This window comes from Phragmites australis, chromosome 22 (assembly GCF_958298935.1).
Source record: "Phragmites australis chromosome 22, lpPhrAust1.1, whole genome shotgun sequence".
Classification (NCBI taxonomy): domain Eukaryota; kingdom Viridiplantae; phylum Streptophyta; class Magnoliopsida; order Poales; family Poaceae; genus Phragmites; species Phragmites australis.
The window spans coordinates 2,809,624-2,822,199 of NC_084942.1; the positions used below are offsets into that span (position 1 = coordinate 2,809,624).

Consider the following 12,576-nt stretch of genomic DNA (forward strand, 5'->3'; position numbering starts at 1 on the left):
AGATCACACACGGAGTCATGATCACCAAGATTATGCCATCTGCCCGCGTGCAGTTATGCGCAGCAGAGGCTGTGAAAGCAGGAATGATGCGACACTAGCTGAAAATGATAGGGCACGTTCAGCACTCTGAAGCTCCAAAGAACCGTTCGCAGACGTACTCCATTCCTCCCACTACGTACAATGATCAAAATGAAATTTGTCACGAGTCGTATAGACTCCTTTTTACGATGTCATGTTTCGATTAATTACTAGTTTACTTGCCAGTGATATCGCACGATCGAGTTGGTAATTTAAGTTGCTTCCGCATAGCTTTAGTTTTGGTGCATGCATGACAATCTGACATGGGCTCGCACAATCTTCAGTTCACGGGGAAATCTTCGGCAATTCTCATATATCCAATCATGATCTGAATGCACAACTTTCTCCCACCATACCACCAAGTTATTTTGCAAAAAAAAAAAAAACCCATGCGGCCCTTTCAGAAACCAATGTAGATGTATCCGGGCACTAGTCCGGTTAGCAAGGACAGCGTTTGTACGGTGCGAGCGCTCGAGTCAGTTCGCGTTCGAGCCCGAGCGCTCGTACGGGTATGCACGGAGCGGGCGTGCACGGAGCAGCCTCGTTCGACCCTGCCTCCAAAGAAGATTATGGAAATAAATCTTACTGTTAAAAAAACAATATAAATTAGGTGAGATGATGAGAGAAAGAGATGTTTTAGATCAGGATTACAAAAATGAGAATAAATATTTACATCTTTATACTGAATGGTTTGTTCGCGCTTAAGATTTCCCTCGATTCATTGGCTACATTACCTTTACAATGTTCACACACAATATATATTTTCGTTTGGATTTGTGTACACGCATCGGATATCTTTCAGCTTTCGGATGAAACTGCAGGTTCTGATTTCATTTCCATGCATCATTCCTGAGTTCGGATAAGGAAAACAGCGTATGCCTCCGCACGCCGTAATTGTAGACTTGTAGCGGCACTAGCTGTAGCTGCGCCGCCGAGCCGAGACATGCATACATGCGTGCGTGCCGAAGACCGCGAGCACTCTCCATAGCTATTTCCACCGTGCACTTCCTGCCGTTTCTCCCACGGAGATACCTCACACGCGGCGTGACCGGGTGTCGCACCCAATTTTAAAAGAAATAAATCAGATATATTATATATATATATATATATATATTAAAATTAATTTTATCATATATATATACATTAATATCATTAGTGATAAATATTACTATATCATATAAAAACAACATTATTGAAATAAATACTAGAATTTTAAACAGCAGTGGAAGAACAAGAGAAAACTTCAACAAAAACTTTAGGGCACTCTGTCTTTGGTGTAGTCTTCAGCTTCATTGATTTCTTTGTAGTTCTCCAACTGATTAACATTTATTATTAGAAATAGCATGTGTTTACTACATATCGTACTTCGTAAGTGTGAAAAAGCATGACATGAGAGCTTAAGTCAAGAAAGACTTGACTCGAATTTACTGCATATATATTATCCTAACCTATGACTTAAAAAGACACAACGATCCTATTTACTATATGTGATAACACCAAAATTAAGGGAAATAACTCATCAAATTTCACCTGACTACCGAACTCACAAGATATTACATATCCGACTATCAACTCATCGGATTACTACCACCCGACTACCAGAACTAACCATCCAAGATTCACCTCTAATCATGAAGAAGTTCAAGTTCGCTCTTGATCGTGAGCACGACTCATATATTAGTTTTACACTCTACAGAGATTACACACTTTACCCACGGGTCGTGATTCCCGTATTTCTTCACACTTATGAGGTGTAGAGCCAGGGTCTCACTACGAGGCATTTACAAAGCTCCTCCAAATATATGTACATCCACTAATGTTTCGCCACTAACAGGAGTTCCATACACTACAGAGGTCCTCTCTTGTGCCACCCAACAGCCAACTAGTGCGTACAAAATAAGGAGTACATCTAATTAATCGGTCAGGTCATACCCATATAAGCCTCGTGATTGTGTTGTTGTGCCGGGCTACATGTCCATAAACCGATCCTTAGGATCCTAAGCATGTACTACCATCAATCCACATTGCTTACCCGCACCATCATCATACCACCTCCAGCTCAGAATCCTAACGTTCCATGTTGCTAAAAAGATTGTCAGACTAGTTCATATTGCATATACCATTAAACAGATTAACATATAAACCACCTAACTTGACAGCATAAATAAGCAATTCTACCAACGATACCCAAACTACAACACAGGTGATAAGGATAATCAAGGAAGAATCTAGTAAACCCTAGTCATGGGATTCATATTGATAAGCATGCAATAGAAATAAAAGATATACTTTCCTATAATGGGGTCAATGTGATTAAGGATACTTGACTTTTCCGAGTGTTGCTCAGTGTTGTTGAAATATTGATCTTGAAGTCTCATGAACTGTTCTGAAACATGATCATCTACTGGAGAGAACAACACACTAAGAATAAGCGCAAAACAAAGCTAACATAACAAACAAACGCTAAGACTAGCTAGGTTACGATTTTAGGAAATTTGGGCGTAAGAATCACCCAAACCGGAGCTATGAAGCGAAATTTACGACTAATTGAATTTTTAAACAACTAAAAAAAGATGAAAACTTTTTTCTAAAATTAAACCAAAATTTTTAAAAGGTCTAAAATATTTATTTAAAATATTTCAGAATTATTATATATGATAAACTAATTAAAACAAATTTATAGAATTTATTTACATTTTTCTAGAATTAAAACTAATTTTGTAACCAACAAAACATATTAAAAGCATTTATTTTACTAAAAATATATTTAAAACATTATTAGAATTATTCTAGATTTTCTAAACTATTTTTCAAAATAAAAGCATCTATATTAACATTAAAAGTATTTTAGAATTAAAACATAATTAAAAACCTATTGAAAACATTTATTTAAAACATAAACTAATTTCTAGAAGAACAAGAGGAAACTTTAATGAAAACTTCATGGTCACCGCAAGCAATCGACTGGGGGCAATACGACCTAAGACGCTCCATTTTCCTCGTAATCTTCAGCTTTATTGATCTCTGTACAGTTTTCTCTAACTGAGTAATGTTTATATTGAAAATAACAAGTGTGTGTACATATCTTACTTCGCAAGTATAGAAAAGCATGATATGAGGGCTTGAGACAAGAAAGCTTGACTCAGATTTACTGCATCTATGTCACCCTAACATAGGACTCAAAAAGACACTACAATCCTATTTACTATGTGTGATGACGCCAACATTAAGTGAAACAATTCATCAGATTTCATCCGACTCCAAACTCACCAAATATTCTATATCCAACTACCAACTCATCGGTTTACCACCACATGACTACCAGAACCAACCATCCAAGATTCTCCTCTAATTATGAAGACGTCCAAGCCCGCCATTTACCGTGAGCACGACTGATATATCAGTTTTATACTCTATAGAGGTTGCACATTTTACCCACGAGTCGTGACCAATGTTACTTCACACTTCCGAGGTGTAGAGCCAGTGTCTCACTACAAGGTCTTTACAAAGCGTCTCCAAATCTGTGTACACCCACTAAGGTTTCATCGCTAACAGGAATTCCATCCACTGCAGAGACCCCCTCTTGTACCACTCAATAGCCAACTGGTGCGTACAAAATAAGGAAGACATCTAATTAATTGTCAAGCCGTACCCATATAAGTTTCGTGGTTGCGTTGTTGTGCTAGGTTATATGTCCATGAACCGGTCCTTAGGATCCCAAGCAGGTACTGTCATTAACCCACAGTGCTTACCCACACATATGCATACCCGCACCATCATCATACCACCTCCTACTCAGAATCACTACGTTCTATATTGCTAAAAATATTACCAAACCAGTTCATATTGCATAGATCATTAAACAGATTAATATATAAACCACCCAACTTGACAGCACAACTAAACAATTCTACCCACGACACCCAAACTACAACACACACGATAAGGATAATCATAAAAGAATCTAGTAAACCCTAGTCATAGGATTCATATTGACAAGCATACAATATAAATAGAAGACACACTTTCCTACAATAGGGTCAATGTAATCAAGGACATTTGTCTTCTCCGAAGTGCTACTCAGTGTTATCGAAATCTTGATCTTAAAGTCCATCAAACTATTTAAGAACATGATGGTCTACACGCGGAAAGAAAAACACACTAAGAACAAGCGCAAAACGAAGCTAACATGACAAACAAATGCTTAGGCTAGCTAGGTTACGATTTTGCAAAGATTTAAACGCAAGAATCAACAAAATCGGAGCTATGACGTGAAAAATACGACTATTCGAATTTTTAAACAGCTAAAAAACAATGAAAACTATTTTTTAATTAATCATAATTTTTTAAAAGATCTAAAAAAATTATTTAAAAATTTCCAGAATTATTAAATATGATAAACTGATTAAAACAATTTTATATAATTTATCTGCATTTTTCTAGAATTAAAACTAATTTTATAAGCAACAAAACATATAAAATGTAATTATTTTACTATAAAAAACATATTTAAATCAATATTAGAATTATTCTGGATTTTCTAAACTATTTTTCAAAATAAAAACATTTATATTAACATTAAAAATGTTTTTAGAATTAAAACATAATTAAAAATCTATTAAAAAAATTTATTTAAAACATAAACTAATTTCTAGAATTTTTTTATTAAAAAACCTATTTTCGGATTAAATCTATTTCGTGAATTATTTTCTAAAGGAAAATCCTAGTTACTGCACAATGATGACATCAGTAACTGACGAGGCTGCTGACTCATATCTGATATGCTGACTGGATGGCCACATCGGACAAAACGATGACATCGCGGCTTGCGTGGCGCTAACTGGATGCCAGGTCTAATCCTAGCCATTGAAATCAAATCGGGTTCGGTGCGACCACACTCGGCTGGAAAGTCGCCGGAGTTGAGCTTTGGTGGTCGGTCTTTGATGGTGAGCGACGGAACGCGGAGAGGAGACGACGGTGAACCCGTTTGAGGGGCGAGTTCGCGTTGCGTCGCAGCGGTCTCCAACGGTTCAGCGATGGCGATGATCTTCAGGGATGGTTCGGCGACGGCTAGAGCTTTGTGCGGTGGTCGGAGTTCAGTGGGAAGCGATGAACATCGATGATATGCGGTCGGCGGATGTGGGCATAGACTCAGACGACTCGGGGAGCGGCAGAGTGGATCGGCGATGGTGAATGGCAGCGGGAAACTTTGGCGATAAATTGATGGTGCTCGGGCTATGGTTCTGCGCGGGGGTGGAGTGGTGTGGGTGCGGTGATGCAAAGAGGGGCTCGACCGAGGTTTTGGGCGCTTTATAGCCACGGGGGAGTGGTGGTTGTGGTGATAGGATCGTGGCAGTGGTTCCGGTGAAGTGAGAGTGGGAGGTTGAGGATGACGGGTGCATACGATAGAGATTAGAGGGGAGGAGAAAAACAAGCGTGACACCAGGCGAGGAGGACTCGAGTGACCAGACACCTCGTTGTCGTATCAGGCCGGCGCCGTGTTGCGCTGCCCGGCTAGCTTCGTTGCCGGCCCTGTCTCTTCGCTGCCGCGCCCACGTCCCTGTTCCCGACTAGCTCAGCTCAGCTCGTATGGGAACTGTGCAGGCCAGTGCCCAGCGGATCTGAAAGCGGCAGGGGCCGGATCCAGCCGTTGACTCGTATGAATGAACCGATAAAAAGAAAAGAAAAAGGGGCAGAGAAGACCAGAGCAGGGCACCGTTGATCCGTCCATCCATCGACCACGCGCCGACCCAGTGCGTGAGAGCCAGCGAGCGAGCAAGCGTACTGGTGTCCCATGCTGGCTGGGCGACGAGAACGACGAGCATGACGCAGATGCAGATGCAGATGCAATGATGCACGCAACTTCCTCTCTTCTCTTCTCTCTCGCCTCTCCTCACTCGGTCAGTGGTCACTGCACAGGCGGCAGGCTCACGAGACGACACTAGTTGGCTGGTAGCACTAGAAGAAAGTGGCGCCAATGATGCAGGAGAAAATGGTGGCCGAAACATCCCACCAGCAGAGGAGCAGAACAGAGAGCATGGCTACTGCTGCCCAGTTGAGTGGGCAATGGCAAAGAGCCAAAGACTATCCTATACGTGAGTGGGCAATAGCAGCAGCTCTGAATCTGCTCGTCCCTCGGCTCTAGCCTTCGATGACAGAGCTGTGTGGAAATGAACAGAGCAAACCAGACAGCAGCAGCAGATTCTGGACAAGAGATATGCGAGCAAAACAGAAACGCATTTCCAGTCCCTGCTCCGTTTCAAGCTCTGCACGTCTCTGATTCACTAAAATGTTAAAAAGCGAGACACATTAAGCATGAGCTTTGGTTCAGATAAGCAAGGATGCGGTTTTTCCTGCATGCAAGCGGGTTTTCCGGTGGAAAAACAACTTCAGCGTGGCTCCCTCCCAAAGCTTGGAAAAGGTCCAAAAATTTCTACTTTTTCATGCTGCTTCTTGTTGCAAAATGGCTCAAACTCTGCATCCATCAACGAAACGCTGTAGTGGAGGAAGAGTTTCGTTTTTCTGGGATCAGACAAAGTCACGATTAACTGAACATTGACTCTTAGTGTGCCTTCCCTTCGTCTTTCACCATTTCTGCTTCCCTCCATCTACCGTTTCCTTATCCTTTCTCTGAGTGGCTGCAAAAGTTGAAGGGTCGGATATGCTTTGCGTTTGAAGGTGTACAACTGTACTCAATTCCATATTCAGATTGCCCACAACAACATTCACATGCAAATAAATTCTGGACAACTGGAAATGCCGGTGATAAAAAAAAATGCCAGTTGCCATTTTGTTCTATTGAATTTGTTTTGATAGTTTTCAACAGCCTGAAATGTGCCAAACTTTAGTCGCTTCTCCCAATAATTGGATCTCTGACTCTCGCAGCTGTTAGATTTATATCCAACCGTTCTACTTCCTCGCCCCTCTCCTACAACACCATCGATCAAAGCACAAATCATAAAGAGATCCAATGGCGAGGAAAGTAGACGGATAGATCGTAAATTTCCAGGCGATTGAAGAATAGCATGCAAGTCTCAACAAGTATAACCCACTCCTCCTTATTGAAATGCAGTGTATTTATTCTGAAATTACAACGAATTTAGCTGCTTCCGGATACTTTCTAGTAAAATTGTATCTATATCCTCAGAGCATCACTACGAGTATTCCTCTCATATTTATCTATTATTATTCTTATAATTATAAGATGATACTTAATATTTATAAGTCTAATAATACAAATCTGACTACAACTCTAACTCAAGTTCATCTATAACCAATTTTTATACATATATGTAACACATGTCACAAACTGAAGATTGGAAGCACATGCAAAACCTCTACGTGTTGTGAACGTACGTGTCGCCGACTCCAGTGCGCGTGCCACTTCTAACTGTGTGGTGCGTGCCTGCTTCGCATCACCACGCGTTACATCTTGCCAAGTTGCCTCTCTCGCTAGCAGCTAGCTTTCGCATTATAAATTTAGCTCCTCGCTCGGCACCACCTCGAGCACCCCCAACACTCGTCCTCCCAAAGCCACCAGCCAACCAGCCGCTTACAGCTCCGGCACAGCATAGTACAGCTTCTCCTCGATCCTCTTGCCCTTCGACGCAGGCAGAGGCAGAGATGAGGCGTTGCAGCAACACCACTTCACCGCTCGCCGCTCTTGCCCTGCTCCTCCTCGCCGTCTGCTTCTTCCACTGCGCGGCAGCGGCTCGCCTCCTGCCTGCTGTTCCTCCTCTTGCTCACCAAGGTGCGTGCTTCACTTGTAGAAAGCTGAAAGCATGCATATTATGCCCAACCTCTTTGCTGACCGATCCTACCACCTTAGCTGCTTCAATCAATGTTTCTGAACTATTTGCAGAGAATGGTGCCAAGGCTGCTACAGATGGCCCGGTGCTTCAGGAAGGTACCGCCGGCAATGGCGACGAGCTCGCAGTCTCCGAGGTGAGAACATAAACCACTGAATCTGTACTTGTGCTTTCAATTTGAGCCGTCCATTAGATCCATCAGCCGTGAATGATATGCCAAATTGCCAATAGCCTAAGATGTAGCAAGCTTAGATAACCTTTGTGTCCTGGTTCTGCAGATGATGGGAGCAGAGGAGGCGTGTGAGGAGGGGAACGACGAGTGCATGCAGAGGAGGCTGCTCCGGGACGCGCACCTCGACTACATCTACACCCAGCACAAGGGCAAGCCGTGAGGATGAACATCTCATCTTCGTCTCGGTTGCCGCGGCTGGGTACGATGGTCCGGGCGGAGTACATGCTGCAGAGTTGATGGAGGGAATCACATCTAGTATCTCTACCTGCTGCTAGCTTAGCTCTGTTACTAATATGTATCCGTGATCCATCTAGGAGTATATGCGTGTGTCACTGTCACCTCGTTTGTACATCTCTAAGTCTAATACATGTATGGTACCATTTTCTTCAAGTGTTTGCTTGGTGAAATGTGATGATGAGGTTCATATGTAGTAGCATGCAAGAGTGGTTTTCTAATTAACGTAGGTGTGCCGATACTAAGCTAGTTTGGCTTGGTGTGATGTGAAGCTGTGAACAATCTTATAACCGTGCTTTTCCTTGTTGTTAACTATTTACACACTTGCATTTGTTTTCTGGTCTACGTCTGAATGCCGTCTCACTGTCTGCCTGTGAACACTGTATGAACCTCTGACTCCTTCCTATAAACATTTCTCCCTAATCTTCTTAATCCAAGAGATCCAACAACCATTTTTTTTAGTAGTCCAAGAAAACAGAAATCCATTGTGATCGATCGACCTGTCCACAGTGCTAAATTATGGGCTTATTTCGTATCTGTTCCCCAAGATTCCACATGATGGTCGGAGGTTGCTCATAAAAGTCAACACCGTGCAGCTACAACTCACTTCATATGTCTGAGGCTCTTAGCTGCTCGGGCAAAGAGAGACATGCAAAGATGCTCCTCGGTCCCCACATGCGCTCGATGGCAATGGTTCAAAATTTCGCACACAAGTATCACTTATTAGGATTTTAACAAAAACATCATCAAGATCAATAAGTCAAGTACAAAATTAATATATAAGATATAATATTTTTTTAACAAGATTTAGCTAACTTGTCTACATACACGAGGCATCACTACGAACGCTCCTCCTCAACTATTTTCTTCGATCTGCGGTTACAACGATAATGTCTAATATTAATAGATCAGAAATAAGAGTTTGACTACATCTTTATTAATAGTCAAATCTAATTGTAACTCAAATGTAGCCGATCCTGTACATATATCCCAACACCACTCGATTGCAAAACTGTATAATTTTCATACCAAAGTATCGAACTAATGAAGTTTTTCTTCTCACAAAGAAAGATGCTGTGGTATAGTATCCGTCAAAGCCCTCGATCCATGACCATGAGTAGTCAAAGTGATACTATGAGACACCACTTACCAAGCCTAGCTTGCTACTGAGTCACCTGCAGTTCCATTTCCAGACAGTCCACTTGGCATATTCAGGTTCTGAAGGCCAGGGAAGCATGGCGCGATCACTTGTTTACTTGAATTCATGAAACGCATGCGTTTGGTTTGTGCAGAGTGACCAATAGTGCCCACTAGCTCCATTATCTGACCAAGCTAGTGAGTCATCGGTCAGTGCTGCATGCAGTGATCTTAAACTACTATAGTGCTGGTACTAGTTTAGACTAGCTAGTGGTGCGCAGGGTTGGGTTTTAGATTGATTAAAATTAAAAAGAAGCAGCAGCATGCATCTCAGGTTGTTGCTTTTGAGGATGGTGTACAGAAACACTTGACACTTTGTAGTTGCTTCTTTTTCCGGCAGGTCCGTGTGAACAAAGAGGCCGGCCACGGCCACGGCCACTTGCAATTGGAGGGAGCACTTTTCGCCTGCACAACATCTATCTATCCGATCCCCTCGTGCACACAGATTCGTCGATCTTCCACAGTGCCTGTGCCTGTAGATCATGCATGAGATGTGTCTGTGCAAGGGAAGTCCAATTCAGTTAGGTCAGCCTTGGGTACGTAGGATAGATAGAGTAGGGTCTTAGGATAAACATGATGCATGGTCAATACATATGTAGTAGTGGCAGGTCATAAGTGAGTGGCCAAATACTCCAGTGGTCGGCAACTCAGCAAAGTACATGCATGCAATATGGAAAAGAAGAAGAAGACGTGGTAGACTGTAGAAGGGCGATATATACACTATGCGTGTAGTTCGTACATCTGTGCAGATCAAAATGAATGAGTGGTAGTACTATGTTTGACGAAGTGTAGGCACATTTGTCCATTTGGGTGTGTTTGGTTTCATCCACGATCCATCCATCAATATTCAGACTAGAGAGGCTTTTCAGTACAGGTATCAGACTAGGACGACGCGGTTTACGTTCTTTCAATCGACCGCGACAGTTACCATACAAATCAAAAGCTTGTCGTAAGATAAAAAGTATAAAATACTTAATCAACAAATGGCAGGTATAACGGTGTTGAGAAAGACAAGGTGGCAGCCTCCAACCTGCACTTTAGAACAGAAGCTAGCATCGCTTTGTACCCGTCAGCTGCTGGAAGTCTCCGGGGGAACCATGCGGCCTTCCTCGTTGCCGGAACGTCGTCCACATTCCGAGAACGCGTGAACAATATTGTCAAAATCTTTCACAAGTAGCGTATCATGTTACTATGTGCTGGCGTGCCCAGTGAGCGAGAATGACGATCGATCGATGCATGCAAGAAGCGAATTGAACAACTTGCGCAAGCCTCTGCTTCTCTACTGAACACCACCAGTATAGCCCGCAGTAGCCTGGAGGTTCGCATGGATGCAGTCATGGAATGCAGTACCAGGCTAGCAGGCATGGAATGCGGATGAAATTTTATAACATTCGACCTTTCGAAAGACCGCTATACATTTTCTTGCCCGTCCCCACCCGAATTTCTATCCGTCAATTTCATGCTCAGATCTGTGCAAGCTGTTGGACCATTTGAAACTCGGGTGTTGTTGTCATAAAAAACACCTTAATTCTTTACTACTAACAACACATGCAATATCTAGATCGATCCCCGTTAATTTATATTCAAGTTATAGTTAGGTTCCATTGGAGCTACATTTATTTTTTTTATGTAACTTTCATATAAACTTCACTATTACGAAAGCAATTTTTAGAGGCAGGTTGTAACATATTTCCATAGTCGTTTAGCCAACCCGTCTGGGATCGAAGGCCTGTAGAATGAACGATTTCCATAGTTGCAAAACAGACCGTCTGTGAAAAACTATTTCCATAAACGGTTATCTTACGGAACCGCCTGTGAAAACATTTTCCACAGACGGCCCACTTTAGCTTCCGCCTATAGATATAAAGATTTCCACAAGCGGGTGACATAATGACCCGCTTGTGGTATGTATTTCTTTAAAAAAATAATGAGTATATATTTTATTCCCTCCAGATTTTACACAGTTTCAATACAGATTTCAACATCACAGATTTCAATAGCATCATAGATTTTAATATTTAACACAAGTACAATAATATTCACAAGTATTTTTACATCACAAGCCTATATTGCTAAGAGTCTTTCTTCTCCCACTCATAAAGCCTCGGATGGCTAGCTAATTCGTCTCCGAGATCAAAGAATTTGCCACTCTTGTGGATGACTTTGTGCATAATAAACCGGCACATGTCACGTTGTACGTTTTGGATATCTTTGTTTGTAAGAGAGAGGTTGGTACATTGGATCATCTGTGCCTGTAATGAAAACACAACTAAAAGAGTTAAAACACTACTGACTATCAACACATACAAATTCGGGTGCTAGTGTCATAAAAATCACTTTGATTTTTCTACTACTACCAACACATACAAATTTCAGATCAAATCTAAGCCATAGATCTTAGATCTAATGGTTACAAAATTTGGATGCTGCCTCCTTAAAAAATGCCCAAGCGAGCTATAGATGACCCTTTTTAAATGATACTAGCTAAGTACCTGTACGTTGCAACAAAAATATAAATATCAGACGCAGTAACATCAATCATAAACTCAAGTTATAGAGATATGAATGTGTCATGGGAGTAACGCCGAACGAATACATCGGGAGCGATGTTGTAGTTTGATTGCAGATAGAATCCAAAAATAGAGAAGGAGATTATCCGCTAATTTCTCTTCTAATTTTTTCATTAGGGAGTGTAACATCCCAGTTTTAGCCAAATCAAAATTTCAAAATTTGTTCAAATAAAACTTTGCAAAAACCATCTCAAAAGCATTTCCAAATCCTTTCCCCTTTTCCCTCTCTCTTCCGGCAGACTCCCTTTCCTTTTCTCTCCTAGCCCGTCTCCTTCTTCCTCCTACCATCGCGCACACCGCACCGTGCTGCCGCTCCCACGTGCGCCATGGACCCCACCTCTGCTGCCACCAGCAAGTTGTCGTGCCGCCCTTGCCTAGCATGCCCCCTCCTCCTTCTCTGCGTGGTCGCCGCGCACAGCGCCGGCGACGAACGCACAGCTTCCGCTCGGACCAAGCC

General features: G+C 42.1%; 1 protein-coding gene across 1 annotated transcript; it reads left to right on the plus strand.

The window, feature by feature from the left end:
• Positions 1 to 7,561: 7,561 nt before the first annotated feature.
• Positions 7,562 to 8,508, plus strand: LOC133904802 (phytosulfokines 2-like). Its single transcript, XM_062346356.1, has 3 exons — positions 7,562 to 7,828; positions 7,940 to 8,022; positions 8,165 to 8,508. Exons 1-3 carry the CDS (start codon positions 7,702 to 7,704, stop codon positions 8,276 to 8,278), a joined length of 324 nt encoding a protein of 107 aa, XP_062202340.1. The 5' UTR covers positions 7,562 to 7,701; the 3' UTR covers positions 8,279 to 8,508.
• Positions 8,509 to 12,576: the final 4,068 nt, after the last annotated feature.

What these genes read in the sequence shown, in the direction of transcription:
- LOC133904802 (XM_062346356.1), top strand. Translation starts at nt 7,702, where the DNA reads ATGAGGCGTTGCAGCAACACCACTTCACCGCTCGCCGCTCTTGCCCTG. An exon ending in TCCTCCTCTTGCTCACCAAG is followed by an intron (nt 7,829 to 7,939) that starts GTGCGTGCTTCA and finishes AACTATTTGCAG; the next exon opens with AGAATGGTGCCAAGGCTGCT. An exon ending in ACGAGCTCGCAGTCTCCGAG is followed by an intron (nt 8,023 to 8,164) that starts GTGAGAACATAA and finishes CTGGTTCTGCAG; the next exon opens with ATGATGGGAGCAGAGGAGGC.